The 26024-nt window shown below is 42.9% G+C and overlaps 3 protein-coding genes across 3 annotated transcripts; all 3 read right to left on the reverse strand.

Moving 5' to 3' along the window:
* Positions 1-3939: 3939 nt before the first annotated feature.
* On the reverse strand, positions 3940-11976 carry LOC118416377 (death-associated protein kinase 1-like). Its single transcript, XM_035821473.1, has 16 exons — positions 11807-11976; positions 10769-10890; positions 10480-10578; positions 9986-10084; positions 9528-9626; positions 9254-9355; positions 8858-8956; positions 8501-8599; positions 8031-8129; positions 7395-7451; positions 7105-7248; positions 6656-6895; positions 6235-6334; positions 5899-6062; positions 5454-5645; positions 3940-5274 (listed from the first exon to the last, which is right to left on the reverse strand). Exons 2-16 carry the CDS (start codon positions 10874-10876, stop codon positions 3940-3942), a joined length of 3036 nt encoding a protein of 1011 aa, XP_035677366.1. The 5' UTR covers positions 10877-10890; positions 11807-11976.
* A 2509-nt stretch (positions 11977-14485) lies between these two features.
* LOC118416378 (death-associated protein kinase 1-like) lies at positions 14486-18021 on the reverse strand. The gene is made up of 6 exons (XM_035821474.1): positions 17896-18021; positions 17044-17286; positions 16862-16961; positions 16480-16643; positions 16098-16289; positions 14486-15820 (listed from the first exon to the last, which is right to left on the reverse strand). Exons 1-6 carry the CDS (start codon positions 18019-18021, stop codon positions 14486-14488), a joined length of 2160 nt encoding a protein of 719 aa, XP_035677367.1.
* Positions 18022-22591: 4570 nt separating this feature from the next.
* On the reverse strand, positions 22592-25943 carry LOC118416379. The gene is made up of 5 exons (XM_035821475.1): positions 25934-25943; positions 25295-25399; positions 24612-24869; positions 23747-24187; positions 22592-23622 (listed from the first exon to the last, which is right to left on the reverse strand). The coding sequence occupies exons 1-5, from the start codon at positions 25941-25943 to the stop codon at positions 22592-22594; spliced, it is 1845 nt and encodes a 614-aa protein (XP_035677368.1).
* Positions 25944-26024: the final 81 nt, after the last annotated feature.

Here is a 26024-nt window from a genome sequence, read left to right on the forward strand (position 1 = left end):
ATTGTCGATCTCAATGACCTTGAAGTCTTCCGGGAAGACTTTGATGTTCCCGCGGAACGGCAGGTGAGAGGAGAGATGACAGGTGATGCCACACTCCCCGTGGAGCCTGTGTTCCTCTGCACTGCTGAAGTCCTGGTCATCTGTACTGGGCTCTGTGTCCTCCATGTTGGGTTCTCGTACTTTGGAGAGTCATACAGAATAAAGGTGGATGGATTTGGGAGCACTGCAAAACAGAGAAGGAATATCCAAAACCGTAAATTCCAGTTCAATGTATTGTGTTTGGCCTTTTCAAACACTTTAAAAGGTTAGTTGTTAGTACATGCTTACATGAGTCACATAGATCTTGTCTGGCTCCAAACTCATTATGCTTATTTAACAGCTAATTACACCAGTTGACCAGTCTAGATCATTTTCTCAGATCTAAAACTAGTTCTATAAGAGGTTACCCAGTATTTTGTTCGAAGATTAACTGAAGATTTGGAGTAGATTTGCTGGCATTAATATTTGTGTTTTTTCACAACTGGAGTCTTCTGTTCTGATAGTTAAACCCGGTAGAGAAATGTTTTAATAAACTTCTTCAACACTTGTCTGTTTATATACTTTTCAGTTGATATGCATCATGTATAAGCGATTTTAGATGTCTCCACTTGCCATGTACCACTGATTCTGTAGTAATTTGGTTTGCAATTCTGTTGTTTTTAAACTAACAAAAACCAAATGAAGCTCTTATCAAAGCCTAGCTACATCGTGATTTTATCTGGGAATGGCTGGGTTGACTGAACACGACAGAAACACAAACATAGGCCCAGTCAGCTGGAGCCGTTCATAATAGGGTAGAACAAACTAACTATTATAACAGTCTGTGCTGCAGGACAACTGAGATACATATAGGTATATAAGTAGTAGTACATGTGATATTCAAAACACGGGCTTATGTTTACAGAATACTTTTCAAGCTTATGGAAGAACAAAACACAATTTTATGAGCATACATGTAGGCCATATTTACATAAACAAAAAGACACAAACTTGAGTGAAAAGTTGCATTTTCCACTGCAAATATATATTTCTTAAGAAGATGAGCAGTATTCAAAAGACTTTTTCTACCATACACCGTACTGAAAATCATTGAGGTGTGTCAAAGCAAACTATGTAATGATAACAAGACTAAAACACAATTTCACACCAAAACAAAGCTGCACCAACATTACATCACACTCATGACTCCAGACTTCCGTTAGTTCCTGTGTTTACTATTCAATGCAAACCAAAAAGTGGACGAGACAATTAAGTAAACCCACAAGAAAGTCAACTTTGGGTTATAACATTACATACATGTACGCTCATTATGATTAATTGTCTTAGTCTGTTAGGGTTTACCCAGCCATTGACCTATCTTATATATAGATGTAACATTATTTATTTCAAAGCCCCATTTAAAACTGCCTAGTAAGGATGCTCCAACAGTACTTGGTGACAACGAGTTTGAAATAGGATATATTTGGAGGTTTGACTAACACCAAAATACTTACTGCAGTACCTGAATGAATAGAAAGATGTCCCTATTGACCCAAGTGCTACCATTTTCTTTCTTTACAGTTTGAAGTGAACAAACTTAATTGGCCAGAAATAGCATTGGATTTAGACTTTTTTTTTTGCTTTATTCTTCTCTAAGAAGCCTACGGAAGTGGTCAAAAGAGCAGATTAAAGCTAAAAAGGCTGGGGCCCAGGCTAGGCCAACACGTCTTTAATAAATATGTTGAGCATGGAGTTTAGAAACCACCAGAGGAATGTCATGTGGATAGATTGGCATTTCCTAGACATCAAGGTAAGAACGTTACTTCATTTAGGGAGGTAAAGTCAGTGGCAGGAGAGGGATGAGCTCTGCCTCCCAAGACCAAGCCCTGGTACGGTATCTGTCTTTTTAGAGGAATGCCACAAAGCACTAAGGATTTTGTAATGAAACTCACACACCCCCACCCCCTAAAACTCTTTCTCATCATCATCATCATCATGGGTACCCCCAGATGACCCTGCGAGGGGCAAAGTAGGGGGGGGAGTTGAGGTCCCGGGTTAGGGCGGGCAACCCTCCTGCCTGGCAAAGAAGCTCTCAATGGTGGGAGCATAAACTACCGCGCCAGGCAGGGAATTCCACTCCGGAATTGTTCTGGGAAAATATGAGTACTTGTATGAGTCTGTTCGTGCAAAGATTGGTTTGTACTTGTGTTGATGGCTACCCTGACTTCGCCCTTGGGTCAGAATCAGTGGACATTAAGGTCTACCAGGGCTTACTTTGGTTGCAGTGTTGTACATAGTGTTATCTAACAAAATCTACCTGTGTTAGAGTCGCTGTGGCTAACTGTAGAACTATAGAAATCGGTATAAAACCTACCAGTTATTCATGGATCCGCCATTAGGCTTAAAATTCACAGCTAGTAGCTTTGCTAACAAACCTTGAAGTTGAACAAATTATTAACAAAAGAATGACAACTGTAACTCATATTGATGACAGTTGTTGTTGTTGTCCTTGTATAAGTCTATTATGTCGCTAGCATGGTCTCTTGGTTTTTAGATCCATATCACATGGGCTAGAAATAGAATGAAAACATACCGCCCGCGCCCCCCCTCCCCAAACAACATAATTAATCAGAACAGCACGTTTTGCATGTAAATTCTGAAACCTTCGCAATAACCAACTACAGTCTCACTATTGCTTCACTATTGGTATTAGTTTCACATCGGAAATTAACGACACGCTCAAGAAAGACGTAAATAATCAACAGGAACCAACCTTTTCAAAAGTTTTCGTCTGTCTTGAACTATGACCCCAGGGCTGTACCACTCAGTGTAAGGGGAAGTTAAGGCCACATGTCTCCCGTTCATTTGTTGCTGTGAGCTGCCACCTAGCGATTACAATTAGTAACGCAATAAAGCAAGGCCATGACAACTTCTGCCCATGGCAAATGGTGCCGATTTCATGCGTCTTATTCCCTGTGCTAAAGTTAAGGACTTTGTAACTGAATGAATGTACTTTAATCGTACGAGGTACGAGGCCATCTTGTCATAGAATGCTACTTTGGCAAAAAAAAAAATCATAAGCGTTGAGATCAAAGGGCTTTAATAAATTTTAGTGTTGGAGTACATGTCCCTTTTTAAGATAAATGCTTGATAATGCAAAGTACATCCTTGCCAAGATATTGTACACTTTGTATTCCTCGGTTGTGCCAACAATTGCTACTTAATAAACGGTTTGAAACAAGAAATTGGTGTGCTTGACATATGACATCTTCATTGATACAACAAAGTATAGTGACTTTCGTTAGATCTATCTACTACAACTAAACATACAATCAAACAAGTGTACAGAATTGAATTACCTACATACAACGTCCGTTACGTGTAAAATAGGCAACATGGCGAGTCTAACCAAGGACGCTATAGGTCTAACGTATCAATTACACTATTGGTTCTGAGGTTCAAACGGTCTTTGATATATTTACATATATTTGTACACAGTAAGGGTTATCTCCTTCCAGAATATCGTTGAAGTTAACTTTTGAACGCTTTATATCAGTTACACCATCTATAATCTTATTTGAAGAAAAAAAGAGCATTCCACACACTTCTACATCTACATCTAAATGGTACTGGGCGATGCCCCTCGCGGGACTTTGTGCCCAGGGGAGTGAGGTTGCCCTAGCAAACCGGTGGTGGTGAGACAAAATGGTGGAGTGAAAACACAAGTTCATTCGACAAACAAAAACAAAAAGTGCTGTGCTGTACATGATATATTGCTAGGGCATGATTGGGTCTTACAGCTGGGCAGAGCTTCATGAAAAGGTCCCTTCTAATAATTCTATACGTTTTATTACAGCCAAATTCTTTTCATAACTTTCAATTATCTCATAAGTTCATCAGTTTTGTACCAACTGTTCCACGTTATGTGGGCAGCATTATTTCCGCCGCTTCCGGGTTCACCTCCTCCAGGACGGCGCTGAAGACATCACGTGCGTCTCCTCCTTTTGTACCCACTGTGTCCAGCAGTGCGCGTGCGCGTTCCTGGCTCGTAGACTTCGTCCTGATGATGTCACTTTCCTCTGTGCTGATGACGTCACGTGCCTGCAGGTGGTCCAGGAGCGGTTCCACGTGGCTTAGAGCCCGCACCAGCTCAGGGCGATGTCTGGTCAGTTGATCCTCCCTGTCTTGTGGCTCATCGGTCCGCTGGGTGGACATCATCGACGACATCAACAAGTCTGCTGCACGGGGCTCAACCTCCCTCAGGACTGACTGGAACACCTCAAGCGTGTCTTCTCCCTTCGTCCCCACGGTGTCCAGCAGCGCGCGTGCACGATCCTGGGGCGTGTTGTTGGCCCTGATGACGTCACATTCCTCTATGGTGAGGATGTCACGTGCCAGCAGGTGGTCCAGGATTGGCTCCACGTGCCTCAGGGCCTGGACCAGCTCTGAGCGGTACCTGGTGAGCGGATCCTCCTCCTCTCTACACAGCAGGTCACTGACCTGTTCCGTGAACCCGAGGATGGGATGATGGACAGTACTGCTCTCTGTTGTTGCCTTGCTGATCTCCGCCTTGCTGTAGGAGTAGAATTCCTCCCTGTGTTCCTTCAGTGCACGAGCGCTGAGCACATTCTCTACAGTACCTGTTCCTGGGCTGCACTCAAAGAGCACATCAGCGATGATGTTCTCCAGCTGCTGCAGCATCTTCCCACACTGCACCTTGTCACCCTGCGCACTCCGGACACAAATGTTGACTGCACGGCCGTCCGGAGAGAGTTTGATCAGACCTTCCACATCCCTGTCCGCACATTTGACACCATCTCTCCACAGCAGCGGGGGATTCTCCAGCTCCCTCATCAGGCGGGTCTGCACTCGGGGGAAGAACCCGGAGGAGAACATGTCGGTTGAGTCGGCACACTGGACTTGCTTCCCAAAGTAGACCACCTTTGGCTCTTGTGTGAGTTGCCACTTGTCAGACGGCATGGCTTGTGTCAGCAGCCCTGGGAAGATGAACTCTCGTCCGTTATTGGAGTGGCAGAGTTGGAACTCTTGCAGCAAGTCGATCACGAGATCCACGTCAGCAACGTCTTGGAAGACGCGCTGAATTTCTTCCCTGGTGACGTAGTCCCGACTTGTCCTGAGTCGGTGGGGAATGGGGAAGTTGTCCGGGGCCATGATTGGGCCGAAGACATCTGTGCCGAGCCAGTTGGGCTTCAGGACAAGGATAGGGTCAGAGGTGGCCGGGGTGATGAACAGAACCTGGGTTAGAAACAGACCACAACTGTACAGTCATACCGTTACTACACGGCATTGCCGTGCTAATATTGTTTAAATGGTTGGATACAGATTTTATACATTTATACAGGGAAGCTGTAGTTTCTCAAAATTGAGTTTAAAGAGGTCTGACTACTCTTCAGTAGATTAAGTAAGTATCGTACCTCTCCTAAGTGGTGCAAGAACCTTGTGGATTTGTCTAAGAACTCCTCAGACAGATGCCTGTCAATTGCTTTCACTTCACTCACGTAGTCAGGCCACATCATAACGGGGCATCTAGGGCTGATTTTACTCTTACACCACTGAGGCAGGCACTCCATGATCTTCGCGCACAGCTGGGGCATGTCGCGTTGATTCTGTGGAATTGGGATCAAAGTGAAACACGTTGGATTGTGTCATGGAATCATATATGGCCGATGCTAAAGTTATATTGCAGACAGTGCTATCAGCTATCTTACTTTCTGCAAAAGAACAAATCTTAATTAAGTAATCGTATCTAGGATTCTCATGTAGAAGATCTGCACGATAACATCGTATGCAGAAGAAGCCCAACTATTTGATTGGCATTCACATGTAGCGTGTGTGGCAACATAAGCGTGCACAACTCACTTGCAGCAAGGACTCTCTCATCCTGACCAGAAGACTCTTGAGTTTGTCCATCTCAGGTGTCCGAGTCTGCCTACAGTCCATTAGGATCACTTCATCCGCGATACGGAGGTGGTCTCTGAAATCTTCTTTCATCGCCTGAACTACACGTCCAGCTCGGCGTTGCCCTGGTTTTTGTACGGATGATGTTTTTATAGTGAATGATTAAAAAAAAATCAAATATCATAAAGGGGGCGAATCATGATAGCTAAAGGATGCATGATACAACAGACACACCACACCCCATCGTCAACGTCATCACATACCATATCTTAATCTTAGTTTGGTTAGGATCGTCACCTGTGGTAAGCTCAACTTGGTCCGCATGGCTGGCCACCAAGATGACGTCAGGCTTCCGGTTCGGGTTGCAGGACTTGATGAAACACAACCACCAGTGGACCTGTGGTGACAAGCATTTTAAAAGCTATAATAGAATTTTTCATTAAAAATATTTTTGTTATGTATGATCTCTTGCTTAAGCCTCTAAAGAAAAGACAGTTGACAAGTATCCTAGCTACAGATGATCCCAGCCATCAATGTGCTGCACTCAGTAACAAAATTATGTTGTAATTGACAGATTACCACTTAACAAGTTGGTGGGTAAGATGTTTGATAACGACGGATAAATAAACAGACACAACGTAGGTAGGGTTTGTTATGTACATCCATAAAGCCATCAGATACAGGTCAATAGATGATAATGAAAGCCATTTTTGATTACCTGTCTTTCTTGGGTCTCACTGTCGTCCATGATGTTGTACAGCACAATGAAGACGGTGTTCTCTGCATCCATGAACATACTGTGGGTCACCGCGTACTCCGACTGCCCAGCAAAGTCCCACACGCTGACCTCCCCCACCCCTGGAATATGGAACGTTCCAATTTCCACCCCTGGGGTCGGGTTGTGAGGTTCTTCCACTGACCTTCGGGAGAGTCTTTGGATCAGTGCAGACAGCAGGCCCTGATTTGTATAAAAAGTGTCGTTAATTTTAGTCGTTATAACTTTCCAACAACTTTACATCTAGAGTTACACGGCTCCGTACCTTCGTCAAACGATTTCAGCCTTTACGACTAATGTTTTATGAGTGTTTCTCATTAATTGTACAAAATATGGTCTTCATGTGAATGTTAATATACTTCAGATGAATTAGAGTTTTTTTTCTGACGTACCTTCGTTAGACTTGTTTTCAGTGTGGACTTCCCAGTTTCCTCCTTCCCTCCTATGAACACCTTAAACCTGTTGACCTTCACTCCGCCAGACTTCTGCATCAACTCGTGGTAGGACTTCTCTTGCTTCAGCTGTTTGTCAAGATTCTGAGACAACAAATATTTGTTTATGAAAAACATGGCTTTTTGGTACCTCTACAAATAATACTGTCAATTTTATGATAACTACAGGTTGAATTGTGGTCAAGAAAAATAGTTGATTGACAATCGTTAGCATTTAGTGTGTTATTTACCTTTAAGAAACGCCAGGTCTCCTGACCATATGCCCGATCTAGCGGAGTCTTCCCACCCTATATTAATAATAATAATAATAATAATAATGGTTTATTTGACAGAAGCATTTCGCAGCCTTTCGGCTGAATTGTACACTCCTTTCACATGGAAGTCGAAGACATTGAGTAAAAAACGGACTTTTAGAAGTACAATCAATTTACACTGGTAAACCACTATACCTGGAATTTACAGCCTTAAGATTATTTAACGTTTACAAAGTATTAATTACTATTGACATGATTTACAGCAATAAGATAACCACAGCCTTCTAAATGCTTCCTAATCTTGAACACTCCAACTGGACACATGGGAGATCTCTGTTACCGAGCAGAACCTTATTTCATGGTTAGCAAACACAACTCAAAACAAAGCCAAAGAGAAAACAGTAGCCAGAAACTTCTTCTAGAGCTGAAACTAAAATTCCGCCTTGTTTTCTAATGTAAATGTAAGCCAGATTGGATACAAATTCTGTATCCTCTTCATGTAGCCTGAATGTGTCCATGCAAAAACAAGTATACAATGCCAATTATAAAATAAACACATTTTTCCATCCACGTCCGCTCAGCACGAATCAGCGCGAAACAAGTATGTATGACCTTATTTCTGGCTGTAACTTCCGCTCCGGAGCGGATAAGGAGTTCAGAAGTCCCGAAGTCGCCTTTGTGGGAAGCCCAATGCATGGGCGTGTTCTGGTCCTGTACAGGAAAAGGGTCAGGATCAGAACTGGTGGGATAGTTGTGGGTAATAGCATGGGATGCCGCTTTGAAGACAGGTGAAGTTGTACCTAACTTACTACCGTTACTTTAGTGATTTCAATCCTCCATTTGTCACGATATTTATCTTAAATGGTTTATGTACGTGTTAGCTGCAGAACCAAAACGAAGCAGGAGTCAAGCAAGCGACAATCTTATCCGTTTTCATGCTTGTGGAACGTGCCATGGCTCAACTATAACTTGGCTGCTGATATTCTAAGTTAGGCTTAAAGGGACTGGTTAGGTGACTGGCCATCCGTCATCATCATAAATTTTATACCCACACAGTTGTCACCTAAAACAAGGTCTATTACCTGATCTCTTGCTGTGACGTCAGCACCAAACCGAATGAGAAGCTCACAAGTCCCGGTGTGGCCCTCGGCAGCAGCCTCGTGCAAGGGCGTGGACTGGCGCTGTACAGGAAGGAGGTCAGAGTCAGTAGTGGTGGGTTCATCGCAGGTCATGAAGACAGCAATGATTCATCAGAAATTTGGGCAATGAACTTGGATGAGGGACAAGGTCATCAGCAAGACATTTTGTACAACAGAGTACGAAAACAAAATAGCGAGTAGTGTAAATCTTTTATTACAAACAGCATAACTGTGTATTATCCAAGATTACCTAACCAGGATCACATGGCCGACATGCATGTGAAATAAAATGTGAATTACCCGATCTCTCGCCATCACGTCCGCACCGGAACGAATCAGAAGCTCGCAGGTCCCGGTGTGGCCCCGGTAAGCAGCCTCATGCAGGGGAGTGGACTGGACCTGTGCAGGGAGAAAGTTGGGGTCACTAGTCTTTGTTCGTCTTTGCTCATTGATATATTACGAGTTTGGTCTGGAATAAAAGATAAAAATGAACGAAACAGAAAAACCATTGGTTGATCATCCTACTGAAGCCCAGCTAAGGCCATCAAATAAATTTAAATTCCCCACTGATATTTGTGGGCTGCATTGACTGGTTGAACAAAGTAAAATGCAGAATCCGAATAGAAATTGAGTTCAGTTAACCTTAGTTGCTGTTATTTACTACAATTCATGCAGACTTTAATTTTCATGTGTTACCTCATCACCTACGGCGTTCACGTCAGCACCATACCGAATCAGAAGCTCACATGTTCCGGCGTGTCCCCCAGTAGCAGCCCGGTGCAGGGTTGTGGGCTGGTCCTGCACAATGAAGAAAGTACATATAGACAATAGCTTTGTTGCAATCACTTCACTTTCATCTTCCCAAGGCTTCCCAATCAATATAATCAAGGTATAACTTCATAACGCTTTTGCTGACTGAAATATCAGTGAACACAAACAGATAGGCAAACACAAAATAAGTGTGCTTTACCTGATGTTTCGCCATCACCTCGGCACCAGAGCGAATCAGAAGCTCACACGTCCCGGTGTGGCCCCGGGCAGCAGCCAGATGCAAGGGTGTGGACTGTTCCTGTAGAAAGGGGTCGGAGACTTGAAAATGTTGAGAAAATCTATCCAGACAGCAGTGTTTCAAAATATAATTTTGTGCTAGTTCTACTTGAAATTTATCTTACTGCAGTTATGATAGTATATAATCTATCTTCCTGGATGCCTGGTGAATCAAGGACTTTCATGTGAAAGAAACTTATTTCTTTTGCATGTAGTGTATCATAATACCTGCTCTAGAACATTCCAGGATTACTTGTACTTCTGAAGGAGAGTTGTATGTCAGGAGGGAATGTTTAGGGGAACTAAAAATGACAGATGGAGCGAGCGTTGTGACAGGGACACCGTGACGTGAGGAACACTGTTTGGTTATAGGTCACTTACATAGTCCTTAGCCTCGAGATCTACGCCATGTCGGATCAGTAACTCCACCACCTCAGTCTGTCCGTGCTTGCTGGCCACATGCAGGGATGTCAGGTCTTCCTAGATAGGGACGCAATCGTGCAATAGTCGGTTACAACTTGTCTACACAGTGCGGTATCATCGAACTGACTATGAAAAACGGATGTATCGACGGGGTGGGGGAAATTATCAAGTACTCATCATCATGTGGGTGCCAACCCAACCTACGACCGAACACCACTTCCCTCGTAAATGGAATTGCGACTTCCTACCGGTGTGGGCCCAGGGAAAAATCCGCCCAAGCATCACTGACCATTTGTTTCTCAATAATTTGACCAACGATTTCCTACTACACGGTCAACTTATTAATCATGGAAATAAGTTCTGATCATTCATGCAAATGAAGTCCTCATTCGCATGGGCATCCGCCCGGAGTGAACGTTGTGAGAAAGATACCGTGAGCGCTTGTTACTTACCCTGTCTCTCACCTCCAGGTCAGCGCCATTCTGTATCAGGAGCTCTGCCACCTTCGTGTGCCCGTGTCTACTGGCAACATGTAGGGATGTCTGGTCACGCTGGATAGAGCAATAATTGGGGGCATTCAAGAACGTTAGCAATATGTAACATGGCAAGGTGGCAAAGTGATCTTGCGGATAGGGTTTTTGATCTATATTTTAGAATGATTCCGAATTGCTAACATTCATCAATTAGTGTTAACTTTATTATGAGTACCCCCGTAACTGCTGTTGAATCAAAGATCCTCACCCATCCCCAGTCTCTCTTTACTTTGACATCCACCCCAGCCTCCAGCCCCCTCAGCACAGTCTGCACGTCACCCTCCTGCACGGCCGTGAAGAACGAGGCCAGGTCCATCTCATCACAACCTGCTGGTATTTCACAACAGCGTAGTTACTCATCACCAGGCTCCTTTAAATCTGGTTGTCGAAAATACTATTAATTTTACCAAAGTGATGAACATTTCACATATCACAAACCTAGTCTTACACAATTGCAACCTCAGTAGGTAAAGTTGTACTTAACTTTAGTGGCAATTTGATTACCTAATTTAGCCAATTCTTATTTCTCATAAACTAAGTTTTCTCGTGAAGAGTACTATATGACGTCTTACACACAGCTATTAGCAGAGTTCCGGCGGGAAAACAGCCCTTTATATAAGCGTGAAGAGGATTTGATTTCCAACAAGAGGAGTTTCTACGTATACGACGCAGATTTAACTCTATTGGAGAATGGGAAAATCATTAACGTAGATACCGCGATCATTGAAGGCTGGCTGCGATACCCTCAGCAGTGACCAAAGTGCGATGTCCATTTTTGTCCGGCGTGTTGTTTGCAGTGTCCACAAGCTACCCAAGCGAATAGTTTCCGGGTTAAGGGTAACTGACCTTAACGTACAATTAACCGTTTGAAGGTCAAAAAAACACTTCGGGGGTGCAAAAGAGTGTAAAGAGTTCTCTCTTTAAATGCATATTATTTTCTTTTCAGAATTTGTACAAGTAATTACAATTAAGTCCTTCAAGCAAGGAAGTTAAAAGGAAGTTATTTCTTCGCACGTCTTTAGACACCTAAACGTCCACTTCACCTCCATACGTCTACACAACACCGGGACTCAGCTTCAATATAAACACAGGAAGCGTAGCTTTAAACTCTTTTATAAAGTTCACAGAGAAAAATTACCGGGATAACCCGATATTTCTTTGCCAAACTTTGCAAAATAACCTTGGCCTTTTTTCTTTTTGATACCTTTCTGATACAGTTGATGAGTTGTAGAATGCTCATACTTACGTTTTCAGTGAACCAAACAACTGTTACTGAGATCCCCGGTGTTGGTCGTGTCCGGCAACTTGGATTAAATCACTGGCAAAGCCAACATTTAAACGTGGTGCATCATCAGGGAATGTTGCAAACAGACTTTGACACGTCATATGATTTGTGTTTGTCGCGCCACACACAACATTACGTCATCTAGTTCAGGGGTAGAAAACCTTTGGAACCATCACGAGATTTGGTGCCGAGACCTCAAACGACCTTCAACTGCAATAGTTTTACGCTTCGTGCTTAAAATACTTTGAAAGTATGAATTACCTAATTTTTCCACGCGTGGAAACTGCATTTCAGTAGAAAATATTCTATATGAGCAGACAATTGGACTACCATGCAGGTGGCTACCTATAGTTTTACAATTGAACGCGTTACGATAATGCTACACAATGCTGTGTATACATGCAAACGTGGCTATATATGCATATATGTATGCAAATTACAAACACTCTAAATTCTTTTCACCAACGTATGATTTTTATTCCTACATATATCAACACATGGGGCATATAGCCATATAGCTACAAACAGGTGCAGCCGCCACCCAACTTTGACCCCTTATCACTGGTTTGTGTTGGCTGTCCGCGCGGGACAGGCGTCATCTAGTCTGACACTGGAACAATGGGACTCACTCAGGGATTTTAATTGTCTGACCTCGGAGCAATAACTTGGACCGCCGAGCGTCTGATAACTTTGCGTTAAAAGTTACAAAGAGTCACCATGCGTTTTTCAGAGAGCCTACAACTAGCATTCATCGGCTGTGTATGATGTAAAGTATGTGGATTATTGGTTTGTTGACTACCAGAACGCTATTACCTAGGGAAAGCTGAGCATTTTTATGTGCATATGCATGTGATATTATGTTTGGCCGATTTCCGTGAAAATTAAAAAACATAATACTTACGAAAACTTTATAGAAATCAATGAAATTGTTATTAATACATGGGGCAAATAATTACAACCATCTGCAGCAGGCTGGAACTTTAGAACCCTGATCACCAGAGTAGCGTCTCAGGGGATATACGTAATCTAGTTTGGCGGTAATTTTAAAGCAACTTTGGAACCATTGGAACCAGCATTAGGTAGATGGCTTAACTTCGGGTGAATTCAAATTTAATATAATTGACTTAAGTTTGCTCCCCTTGCGTATTGTCCACTAGTGTGTATGGGGGAGAGAAAAGAAAAAAAATATGAAGAAACAGGTTCACAAATGTATGAAAATTTTATCAATGTATGGCATTAATAAAAAACAACAAAATGCGCTTAATTGGGGCATTCCACTCCAGAAGGGGGTGGAGTTTTCCAATAGATAATGTGTCAATGAATACATAATCAGCCGAATTTTGTGGAATTCACATTGCGCGATGTGTATTTTGTAAAACAATATGACACCCACTAAACTCACGCAGACCCTACCCATGCATTCCCTATACGCATAGACACTTTGTTTATCGTGCGTATTTTCGGAATAAATGAGGAGCACACCGAGAAGGCAAATTGGTCACAAGATAGCAAAGAACACATGACAAGACTAGATTTCTTAGCGATCCTGAAATTAGTTTTGTAACCTTACCTAAAGGTTTTGCATTGTATTTAACCATAGGATTAATTCAATTAGAGGGTACTTGGGGAGTTTAGTAGAAGACTGGATGCTTTTGAGCAACTGGGTACTTTATCGTATAATGTGAAGTAGTATGCATTTATTACTTTCTAAAATTAATATCTATCGGAAAATAACGATGATGATGATGATGGAAAATAACACTCCCGTGTGGAGTGGAATGCTCCTTTAAGTGTCGACTTTGATCCCTTACCATCAGATTTGCCTTCGTCGTCAGCGCGAAAGTCACATTAACTAGCCTGGTGGTAAAATAAGAATCTCTGGGACGAGTCTTCATCATGAGAGTTGAGACAATGAAAATGTGAAAAGATAATCGATGTATGAACTCTGGTACTAAAATGATGACGACCACGAACAGCAACGCACACAAACTTGAATTCGCAAACCTCGTTGTAACATTTACATTTACCCATGTTACATCTTTTGATATCGGCTGGTGGTTAGGCGTGATAAGTACATTCCTGGTCACACTTCTCCTCACTACTTCAATTTTCCAGATTATTTATGAATGGGTGACTGCAGTAGGCAGCATTCGTAGTATATCTGCGTAACGTCACATTGGTAGTGGAGATACCATGTTAAAATTTATTTCAGAAAATTCGCTTATATGCATACTTTGGCAGCCTAGTTGTCCTTTGGACAAAGTGATCAATGCAAAAATGTGTTTACAAGAATTTAAGCCATAATGACTTGCTTGTCGCGTATCATGTACCCCAATTCTTATTTTGATTTTGAAAATATTTCATTGGGGATATAAAATGTGTCTTTTCTATTTTTCCACACCGTTTATGGTTGTTCTTGTATTCGTACGTGGTAGGCATATGCATTTACTACACAATGCGACACTGTTAGAAATCTAAATCCAAGAAAAACGGTCTTTCCTGTTCTTTACCTTCAATCTTATTTGGGGAGAAGCAAACGAACATTCCACACATTTTCAGAACAAAGTCCTTTTTATACGTTTCATCACAGCCAAACTTTCAATCATTCAAGTTCATCAGTTTTGTACCAGCTGTTCCACGTTACGTGGACAGCATCATTTCCGCCGCTTCCGGGTTCACCTCTTCCAGGACGGCGCTGAAGACATCACGTGCGTCTCCTCCTTTTGTACCCACGGTGTCCAGCAGTGCGCGTGCGCGTTCCTGGCTCGTAGACCTCGTCCTGATGATGTCACTTTCCTCTGTGCTGATGACGTCACGTGCCTGCAGGTGGTCCAGGAGCGGTTCCACATGGCTTAGAGACCGCACCAGCTCAGGGCGATGTCTGGTCAGCTGGTCCTCTATGCCCTGTGGCTCATCGGTCCGCTGGGTGGACATCATCGACGACATCAACAAGTCTGCTGCTCGGGGCTCAACCTCCCTCAGGACTGACTGGAACACCTGAAGTGCGTCTTCCCCCTTCGTCCCCACCGTGTCCAGCAGCGCGCGTGCGCGATCCTGGGGCGTGCCGTTGGCCCTGATGACGTCACATTCCTCTATGGTGAGGATGCCACATGTCTGCAGGTGGTCCAGGATTGGCTCCACGTGCCTCAGGGTCTGGACCAGCTCTGGGCGATTCCTGGTGAGCAGATCCTCTTCCTCTCTGCACAGCAGGTCACTGACCTGTTCCGTGAACCCGAGGGTGGGATGGGGGGTTGTACCGCCCTCTGCTGCTGCCTTGCTGATCTCCTCTTTTCCATAGGAGTAGAATTCCTCCCTATGTTCCTTCAGTGCACGAGCGGTGAGCACATTCTCTACTGTTCCTGTTCCTGGGCTGCAGTCATAGAGCACATCAGCGATGATGATCTCCAGCTGCTGCAGCATCTTGCCACACTGCACCTTGTCACCCTGCGCACTTCGGACACAGATGTTGACTGCACGACTGTCCGGAGAGAGTTTGATCAGACCTTCCACATTCATGTCCGCACACTTGGCACCATCTCTCCACAGCAGCGGGTGATTCTCCAGCTCCCTCATCAGGCGGGTCTGCACTCGGGGGAAGAACCCGGAGGAGAACATGTCGGTTGAGTCGGCACACTGGACTTGCTTCCCAAAGTAGACCACCTTCGGCTCTTGTGTGAGTTGCCACTTGTCAGACGGCATGGTTTGTGTCAGCAGCCCTGGGAAGATAAACTCCAATCCATTATAGGTGTGGCAGAGCTGGAACTCTTGCAGCAGGGTGATTAGGAGATCTATGTCAGCAACGTCTTGGAAGACGCGCTGGATCTCCGCCCTGGTGACGTAGCCTTCGCTTGTTCTCGCCAGGCGGGGAATAGGGAAGTTGACTGGTGCCATCATTGGACCGATGACGTCTGTGCAGAACCAATTAGGCTTCAGAACAATGATGGGATCAGAAGAAGTCGGACAGTTGAAGATTATCTGCAAAAGAAAGTTGGCACAATGTACGGGCGTTTACTTTACGGCTCCTCAACATTACAATTAAACACAAAATAAAATCCATTCAATGTTTTCGAAAAGTAGGTCGGAGCAAACTGGACAAGTAAATGATATATCGCAAAATGATTTGAGCAGTTAAATACTAGTCTTGTTGGACATAAAACCCTTAGCTTTTTGGGCATACAAAGCTTCTTCAGTTTCAAGACACCAGGATCAGCATCTTATCATTCAGTAGCTTCACACAAAGATGGCAGCCTACCTCCCCCTGATGGTCCAAAAGTATTGTAAACTTCCGCAGGAATTCCTCATCCACAAGTGGGTCGATCTCTTTGACTGCTTCCACGTAGCCTGGCCACCTCAGTACAGGGCACTTCGGGCTGCACTTTTTCTTACACCAGCTGGGTAGCTGCTTGATAATTTCGGCGCACAGTTTGGGCATCTGTCGCTGATGCTGTGTAAATTGTACGTAGAAAGACACCATTTGTAAATCCTTAGCTGTCAAAAATGCCCTGCATCAGATCTGTCTCTGGTGCTTTACAAGTTGTAAATGGCAATCCGTGGTTATTGGTCAATAATTCAAAATTTAGCAAATGAATTGGCATTCATTACCCAGATCTGCTGTTATCAACACGCACTCTTACCTCTGACATGGCCATCTTCATCTTCGCCAACAGTTTTTTGAGCCGGTCCATCTCAGGTGTACGGGTCTCTCTGCAGTTCATCAAGAAGACTTCGTCTGAGATGCGGAGGTGATCTTTGAACTCTAACGTCATCAGTTGCAGAAGATGAGCAGCTTGGCGCAGTCCTGAACGTTATCATTAGCACGAAACATACAATGAGGATATTAATGTAGTTAATTTGCACATTATATCTACATGAGTTGTATTATTAGTTTCATTTCTGCCATGGCAAGACCATTGTATCATTTCCCCATTTACCGTTGGTTATTGTGCAGCCTGATCCATTTGTAAAGAACTATTTACTCTGAAAAATAAATTGTACAGAGACTCATATCGTGTTTACCTCTGTCTCGTGACACTTTGTCTGCATGGCTGGCCACTAAGATGACGTCAGGCTGCCGGTTCGGGTTGCAGGACTTGATGAAACACAGCCACCAGTGGACCTGGGGGATGCATTTGTACCGAGGCCCATGTAAAAGTAACAGAATATGAAAAATTGAATTAACGTTGATAAAAAAAAATTACCTGTAGTTTTTGGGTCTCACTGTCGTCCATGATGTTGTACAGCACGATGAAGACGGTGTTCTCTGCATCCATGAACATGCTGTGGGTCACCGCATACTCCGCCTGCCCAGCGAAGTCCCACAGGCTGACCTCCCCCACCCCTGGAATATGGAACGTCCCAACATCCACCCCTGGGGTGGGGTGGTGAGGCTCCTCCTGTGATGACGGCTTACTCAGTCCTTGGAGTAGTGCAGCCACGAGGCCCTGTTGGACAATATTTATTCGATTTTGAAATCCTTGCTGTTGAGTATTTTAGGCTTCTTTTATGACATGCTTTGTGTCTAAGGAATGTTGTATTTTGATATTTGTGTATATCTTTAAGGTATCTCGGTTGGCTAAATTGGCATTTTGACCTTCCACTGTTTTCTTATTAATGAATTAAGAAAGAATGGAGCCATAACGAATGTTGATAGATGGGGATTAGAGAATTCTAAATCTGATTTTTTTGGGGCCGAATTGATGACGTCATCATTTTTATTACCTCTGATATTATTTTTTTCTATGACAAAATACAGCACTTTGGTACATACCACTGTAATGAAACTTCGTTTTTCGTTGCATAATGATGGAAGCTACAAACGTAGTGTTGCGCAAATTGATATCTACTAATGATCTGTAGTAATTAGAAAATATTTGTTTTCATCTAATTAAAAAAATTTAATTCTTAATAACTACAGATCGTTAGTAGATATCATTCTTTCTTAATTCATTAATAAGAAAACAGTGGAAGGTCAAAATGCCAATTTAGCCAACCGAGAAACCTTAAAAAACGACATTGTTATGATTTCAGAATCAAGCGAGGCTTTTACTCACCCTTTGAAGACTTTCCTTAAACGTAGACTTCCCAGTTTCCGCCATCCCAAACACGAACACCTTACACCTGTTGACTTTTACTCCGCCGGACTTCTGCAGCAACTCATGGTACGTCTTCTCTTGCATCGCGTCCTCGATTCCAGAAGGGATAGGAATGTTAATTTTTTTTGTCAATGTTTGAGAGTTGCAGGCAATCAGGCAATTAGTCGTCAGTATGATTGTTACTGTATTTATTAAGATTTCCTTTAGCTAAAGGCTAATTTTGCAAGGATCAGAATACGAAACACGCAATACACATACAGACATACAGGATTAAAGGTTACATAGAAATTATAAACTAAAAAAACACGTAAAAACGATTAACCTGACAAAAAATTGTTTGTTTTAGGATTTGGTAGTCTGAAACTGCATGATTGTTAGGCAAGGAAAACATTGCCCACCTTCAGGATACGCTTAATCCGCATCTTGAATATTCCAGCTTGGTCCAATGGAGTCTTTCCATCCTGTACAGAGACATCAGAGACAGTGTAGATTTAAAAAAAAATGATGTTACCTATAGTTGTATGCTTCGATTCATTCATAATATCTCTGCCTACGCCCATGTTAAGATACTGTGTAATCGGTTTTGAGCTAGAGGCCACAGTGGTTTTTAGCTAGAGGAACAATTGGATGGTAGAAGGAAACAATTGATTTGGACGCCTTCCAGCTGTGTTTAGAGTTTAGAATATCCTATATGCATTGATATGAGGGCAATTGTTAAATTAAGCAATTATATGTATTAATGACGTCATAGATGATCTTTGTGTGGGATCGCGTGGCGCAGCGGCAGCATTTGTGCTTCGTGACCGAGAGGTTGCGGGTTCGAATCCGTCTGCGTGTCACCGATCTTGAGCCCTTGGGAAAGGCACTTTATACGGCTTTCCTCACTATACTCAGGTGAAAATGAGTACCTAGCTTCGGCTAGGGCCGTCCCTCGGATAGGACGTTAAATGGAGGTCCCGTGTATGGGGAGAGTCACACCCCATGAACGTTAAAGAACCCCCACACGTGCGATGGTGCGGTGGGAGATGGAGCAGAACCCTTCTGTCTGGAGTTGGTGATTCACTTCAAATCACCCGGATGGAGGCCTGGCGAACCTCCATTACGTATTGATCAGCCACACGGTGATTTACATCAGCGAAAGGGTATGCCATCCCGCCGCGCCGTGTGTAAGCATGTGCGAACATGCACAGGGCTAGCCCTTGGTAATAGCCCCTGGCTAGTTGGGCAACCCTGGTTGTTTGCTAACAGCTGAACAAATAAATGAATAAATAAATGAAATAAATAGATGACATGTATCAATGTCCTATTGTGTAATTGGCAAAATTTCTTCGTGCTCGTCGACGCGTCATTTCTTTGTTGAGTTATCGTAAACAGTTGTTTAAATATATGCTGCATTATGAAATGTTAAGAAACTGTCCCAAACACATGCTGCTCAGCTTTGTATCAAGGGTTGGTAAGGGACACGGCACGGGGTATTCCAGGTAATAAGATACGCCAAAAAGCAAACTACTTAAGCAACTGGATATGGTTTTGGAAACATCCGTTGTTTTTCGTCAGTGATACTGGAAAAATCTTGTTGGAGAGGGTTTTTATATCCTAGCTGTGAATTGATTGTGATTGAAAAAATGATAGGTGGAACTTGAACAGACACCAAATATGCCAAAGGGGAAGTGATCATCTCTGCAAAAATGGCAAAACAGATTAAAAATAAATGGTGAGAAATTTCATAGTTATGACATGTGTAAGTTTACCAATGATGAACATCACCATGCATGAATCTGTGAAATCTCTAAATATTTCATAGAGGTATGAGGTCACTAAAATCTAGTAGTGACATAAGATTGAATACCTGTAGTCAATGTAATGATATTATCATAACCTTACATCATTGCAATCTGTTTGGTTTATTTTAATTGCATTACCTTATCCCTTGCCATCACGTCTGCCCCATGGCGAATAAGAAGCTCAACAGTCCCGGGGTGGCCCTGAATAGCAGCCAAATGCAGGGGTGTGGCCAGGTGCTGTGCAGGAAGGTCAGGGTCAGCAGTGGCGGATTCAACACGGACAGCAGTCATAACATGGATAATAAGCAGTTTTATATGGTCCTGAAATGTCTAGAGTTTATAGCGTGATCAATTCACGCGTGACTTTGTACTATTAACTTAGATTTGTTTCATATAATATACTGGACATTTACGTGTTTGTCAGGATCTCTGTAAGCAGCAGCCATCAGCATTGGCTTCCTTATCACACCATCGCACTTTTAGATACAAATATATGTTGAATGCATGTATTTGATATAATATGATATCAGTATCAAGTTACATCTATGTAATCTGCAATGTCTATTTGAAAAGAGTGTGTATCACCTTATCCGTGGCAGTCACGACTGCTCCATGGCGAATCAAAAGCTCACAAGTCCTGGCATGGCCCCCGTAAGCAGCTCGATGTAGGGGTGTTGACAGGTACTGTACAGGGAGAAAGGGTAGCGTCACTGAGTAGCAATTGGTCCTTTTAGGCAATTGATTTGAAAAAGCGACAAACATGGATTACAGACAAACATTAACCACTGGACAACCTAGCTATCATATAGCGTATTTTTCATGTATGTCCTGGAACTCCAAGAAGCGCATGCATTATTGGAAGGGCTAACCTGATCAGTCGTACCCTGGCCTAGGGGCACGTACGGGCTAAACTAACCGGTTAAGAAAATCTAAACTCCCAATAGAACTTTGTTCAGTTAACATTATTAATTGTGATTGTATACTACCGCAAGTTCGCAACATACATGTGTATTCATGTCATATATCACCTTAAGGTATGGGCCTTGGTCTATTTTGAGTAAATAGACTTTCCTTTCGAGTAAAGTGGTAAGCTTAGAAATTGTAAATGCGATAAGATATTGATTGTGCATAGTTGTAAACTCAAGCGACTAGCTTTCTTGTAAATAGTCCCGAGGGACATAGAACTTACAACTGTCTCAAAACGGCGCGCGCTTAGCTACGGCTGTCAGTCAGAAAATTTGAAGTTATCTTTATACATTTTTTGTATATTGACTAATCGAAATCAAGCATCTGGGGACCATCGTTACAAAAATTCCGGTTATAGCTTTTGAGATTTATGGAGGGAGGACCTGTTCGGGTTGGATATTTACTAAAATGTCAAACCGGGTCCGTTCTATTCTGAAATCAAAATTATGACAAGACTTCGCGCGGATTTAGGGGTCATTTGTATTACGCTTTCGAAATCAGTGACAAGTCGTCTACTTGGCACCGTAACTAGAAGGTTTAGTGTTTCTTACGCAATGAATTTCCTGTTGGTTTAACGTTTGAAATCTACAACACTTGATTTCGGGTCGTTTTTGGGATAGGAAAACGACATACGATCGGTTCAAAAACCTATATGAGGAGGAAAGGAGGCTGAAATTTTGTGAAGCTGTAATTATGAAGATGCGCGGCTATTTGCCACAGCGGCAAGCTTTCCTGTAAAGAGGTGTCGACGCCCAGGGTCATGGACTAATTTCTTTCGCGGAAGGAAAAGGCAACTGCATGCATAGAACTCTCGGTAAGGCGTATAGGAGTGCATTGCAAGATTGTTCTGTTATAGGAGTTGAATTTATGTATGAAAGAAGCACAACGTCAACATCAGCGTGAACTATTTTTTTTTCCTTTTTAGATATGGATATTTTCACGATAATTTATAACGAAAACGTCTTATAAGGTCCGAAGCAAAGTATATTGCATTTGTCATTTTCTTGCACTGCGCCCTACTGGTGAAGTACCATGTGGCAAAGGGAAAAGAAAAGGTGCTATTCATGTTGTGCCAAATGAGTTAAACCCACATATGTATGGACGATTTTTCATGTGTTTCAAAGAGTAGACAACGGGTCTCATGAATGAAAATTATGGACAAACTGCAATGCCTTTAACAAATACCTTCTCCAGAACATTGTTATAGTTGTCTCAATGGGATCTATACGTCTGAAGGGAATATTAGTGAGAGAGTGTCGTGACAGAAATTGTCCAGGTGCTCTACTAACCTCGTCCCTCGCCTCGACTACAGAGCCATGTTTGATCAGGAGCTCTGCCACCGAATGCTGTCCGTACCTGCTGGCAACATGCAGGGATGTCTGACTGACCTGGATAGAGAAACGGGGGAATAACCGGTTAAAATATGACTGTACAGAGAAAGGTATCATCGTCACAGTGCAATCATCATTATCATCATGCCAGGGTATCGTTACCTTTGTGAAAGAAACCCTATCTCGACTATGTTGACCGACTCCAATTTTTCCACAGATGATGATTTCTGAAGTCATGCATTTAAAAGGACACATAAACTGTGACTACAATCATGTAATGCCGCAACGCAACATCGGTCTCCTTACCTTTTCTCCCCAATCTCGCTTGACCATGAGCATGACGTCCATCCCAGCCTCCAGCCCTTTCCTCACAGTCTGCACATCACCTTCCTCTACAGCCTTGTAGAACGTGTCCACGGCCATTACCACAGAATCTGTAACACAGAAAGGACAAATATGATGATTGATTAAAATTTTACGAACTCTCGAAGAAAATGATCATAATGCATGCACATAGTAAAATTGTGAGCAAGTTTCATTTACTTTTTGAAACCCATACTTGTGTGTTGATTCCTACGCACCTGCCTGGTTTACGTTGCGAATTGCTTGGCCCTCGAGCTCTAGTCCAGTCTTTGTTTCCCCCTTCTCTGGGCCTTCCTTCTTCTCACAGTCACCTTCCTCACCTTTACCCTCCACTGGTTGTTTGGCAGACAGCAGTTCCTCTATTTGAGCAGCCATGCTCTTGTTAACCTCCTGCAGCTGCTGGATTTCTGATTCATTTGTCTGGAGGATTTTCTGAGCTCCCTTCTTCTCCTCTTCCAGTCTGGTTATGCCCTTTCTTAGACTTTGCACCATGGCTTCTGTCTGTTGTCTGGCAGTGTTTATCTGTTCTTCCATTCTATTGATTATCTCTTCCTTGTTCCTGATGGTCTCTTGTAGCCGACGGATTTCCATCCTCTGTTCTGACAGAAATTTCTGTGACGTCTCATCCTTCTCTCTTAGTCCTTGTATCTCTTCACGAAGTCTGGGAATATCTGTCAGCTGACTGATAAGTTTTGTGTTCTCAGCTGTCAGTTCGCCAATTTCAACATCGCTGCTCTTTTTGGTCTCCAGCATCTGCTTGATTTCTTGATTCTGTTTTTGGAGGGTTCTCTGAGACATCTTGTCCTTTTCTTCTAGGGTGCTAATCGTCTTTTGCAGACTGCTACACATGACCTCTGCCTCGTCCTTGGCTTTCTGCATCTCTTCTCGCATTGTTGTCTGTTCCAAGACGATTTTCTCTGCTTTCTCCATTTCCTGTGTCAGCGTTGTCACTGCCTTCTTCAGGGTTTTACTTTCCTGTCTTTCTGTCTGTAGCTCTCCCCGTGTAACCTGAAGCCGACCTTCCATCTGTTGCTGTGACTTCTTTCTACCTGTCTGCAGGACTGTTTGTACTTCTCTGGCTGTAAAGTTCATTGCTGTGACGTCATCAGTGCTTTCTGTGCAAGACTGGTTTCCTCCACGGACAATGGCCAGGTCAAGACCTCTTACGCAGAAGTGGTCCACTCGTCTACTGGGAGCTGGCAGGGCCAGAATGTTGTCAATGGAAGTGGTACGGTCCAGTCCTGTTTATAACAGGAATAAAGTGAATACTATATTACCAATGTAGCAAATTGAATCATCAAGTCATAAATGTCAACTGAAAGCAGGTAAGTTAGTTATGAGAGCAACTATATGTTGTAGTCTCACCTCGTCCTAGTCTGTTTCGAACTCGCACATAGTCTTCGTGCTTCACCTGAAGTCTCACGATCAACTGTGCACCCTTGACCTTTCTCTGCAGTTCGTCCGAGATGAGGATGTGTGAGAGTTGCTGAGACAGGCTGCCCTCCCCCACCCTGTAGTGGTTGTGGTAGAATCTGTCCACATCAGTCTGGCGGAGAAATGTCAGGAGGAAGATGACAGATCCACGCATATGTTCTATCAAGAAAGCTTTCTGTTCCAAGAAGACCTTTTTTGCTTGGCTGCGGCGCTCGTCGTCCATCAACACCTCTGCAGTAAAAAGGTCCCGGTGCATTTCCCAGAGCCGATTCATTATTTCGTAAGTGAGTTCTGTACTGCCCTGATCAGATTTCTGCGGCACCATGCCGAGCTCTGCGCGAACAGGGAGGACTGGAGCTGAACTTCTCAATTCTAGGTGTACACAGGAGGATGAAAAAGATAGAAAGTTCAGAAAATTGAGTTAGGTCCATGACATCGCTGCGACTATTTTATATTAACAACATGAAAGTATGTATATAACGTTATGATTGGGAAGTCTTTTTATTTCCCTTTAAGCACCAGGGCTAATTATGTGAGCAGGTATAATCTTCCAATGATACATAATACCTTACAATTTTACATGCCTTGTTTATTCTCCTGTCATTTGTTCAAATGGTTCATGGAGTTGCGCTTCTTTAGAATGACTTCATTAAAAGTTTTCGATGATACTGTCGGTTGCATCATAAAGCCAAGTGACCTGAACTTGTGCGGGGGGAAATGTGGCTGAGAAATATCCGACAAGGATCTTTCTTTATGATGAACCAAGATAACATGTAACTGATCTGTTCATTCTTACCAGGATATTTGTTCTTTAGACTGTCCACAATTCTCTGTAAGTTTGCCTCAGACAGAGCCTCCATCAGGACCTCTACAGTGGCTTCCCTTCCTATGCGATTGTGCCATTCCTCCAACAGGTCCATACAGCGATGTTTGTCATCTCGATTTCTTTCGTTAATATTCTCCCGTTCTGATCGCCCAAATCCAAGCAGAAAGGCCAGCTTTCTCCAGTCTGAGCTAACCTCGTCCATGATGAAAAAGAAGTACTTTGCAATACCTGTAATCATTATAGAAAAACATTTTTTGGTTTCTGCCATCTGGCAGTGGGTCAGTGTTAATACGTGTACCTCCTCAGGCTACACAGTATTATTAACTATGTTAGAAATTCTGCACTAGAATACACCTAAGATCCTTGCCAATTAACAAACATTATTTCATACATCCAATGCAATAAAGCAACAAAGCATGTTTCTAAACATATTTGTCAAATGCATGTAGTTGTACTATATTCCAATTTTTTGCTTGATAACTATAGGTTGGCATACCGTTACACTTATGCAAATGTAATGGTACGCTGGCAGGGCGGTGGTGCCAGCTACAAATATAAATAAAATGTCAACCGGGTTAAGGTACAGGGTCAATGTACGTCTAGAGACATTTGACTTAGAAAGAAATGAACTAGGACTAATCGTGACCTCTTACCTTCCATGGCCGATCCCGACGTTAGGTGAGCTTTTCTGCTCACCTGAAGCTTGTCTCCGTTCTCCGACTTTCTCTTCTTCGGACCACTTGAGGGCTGTGATGTATCTTGAGAGATGATACATGTAATGTATTCTCTACTACTGAGTAATGTCATAGATATATCTCAGTCGTGCCATCGGATGTTCAGAACTAATTCATATTTTGTGTTCTTGTCTTCTGTAAACAGATGTATAGTTTCCAGGCTTTATGCAGCAGAAGTTGTCCGTTTGATCAACAGTTTGAATAGCACTTCTTGCACAAAATTCATGTTGTGGTTTCATGAAAAGGATTATTGCATAGAATTACGACTACTTTAACTATGGGAATTTTGGCTTCCAACTTTTGTATACTAGAAGAAACTGTCGAGTTTCTTCAAGACATGTTGAGGGACGAAGCACTTTAAACTAAGGAAAGGGACTCAATGTTATCAACTATGACAAGCTATGAGAGAACACATGATTTCAAATTGTTTGTATAAAGTTCATAGAATAAAATGGCCGATACCTGGCCACCACGCCCCTTTCTTCACAAACTTTAAAAAAGAATCTTCTTGCTCCATCTGACCACTTACAGCATACAACATGCATGTAAGACCCATACCTTCAGCCATAGTGGACCATGCAGCTGTTCCTGAACACCCCGTTGTTCTTTGAGTCTGTCAAATTAGCGGAAAAATGGAAAAGCCAGAATT

Source organism: Branchiostoma floridae, chromosome 5 (assembly GCF_000003815.2).
Source record: "Branchiostoma floridae strain S238N-H82 chromosome 5, Bfl_VNyyK, whole genome shotgun sequence".
NCBI lineage: Eukaryota > Metazoa > Chordata > Leptocardii > Amphioxiformes > Branchiostomatidae > Branchiostoma > Branchiostoma floridae.

Bases quoted from the DNA above. Each gene is read 5' to 3' on its own strand.
- LOC118416377 (XM_035821473.1), bottom strand. From the start codon at position 10,876: ATGGACCTGGCCTCGTTCTTCACGGCCGTGCAGGAGGGTGACGTGCAG. The intron at 10,085-10,479 runs GTAAGTAACAAG...GTCCCTATCTAG, and splicing joins ACCTGGAGGTGAGAGACAGG to GAAGACCTGACATCCCTGCA. The intron at 8,957-9,253 runs GTAACACATGAA...CTCCCTGCACAG, and splicing joins TGAACGCCGTAGGTGATGAG to GTCCAGTCCACTCCCCTGCA.
- LOC118416378 (XM_035821474.1), bottom strand. From the start codon at position 18,021: ATGCAAGAGAAGACGTACCATGAGTTGCTGCAGAAGTCCGGCGGAGTA. The intron at 17,287-17,895 runs GTGAGTAAAAGC...ATTGTCCAACAG, and splicing joins TTAAGGAAAGTCTTCAAAGG to GGCCTCGTGGCTGCACTACT. The intron at 16,290-16,479 runs GTAAGAGTGCGT...CAATTTACACAG, and splicing joins TGAAGATGGCCATGTCAGAG to CATCAGCGACAGATGCCCAA.
- LOC118416379 (XM_035821475.1), bottom strand. The intron at 24,870-25,294 runs GTAAGAGGTCAC...TAATGATTACAG, and splicing joins GTCGGGATCGGCCATGGAAG to GTATTGCAAAGTACTTCTTT. The intron at 23,623-23,746 runs GTGAGACTACAA...TGTTATAAACAG, and splicing joins TCGAAACAGACTAGGACGAG to GACTGGACCGTACCACTTCC.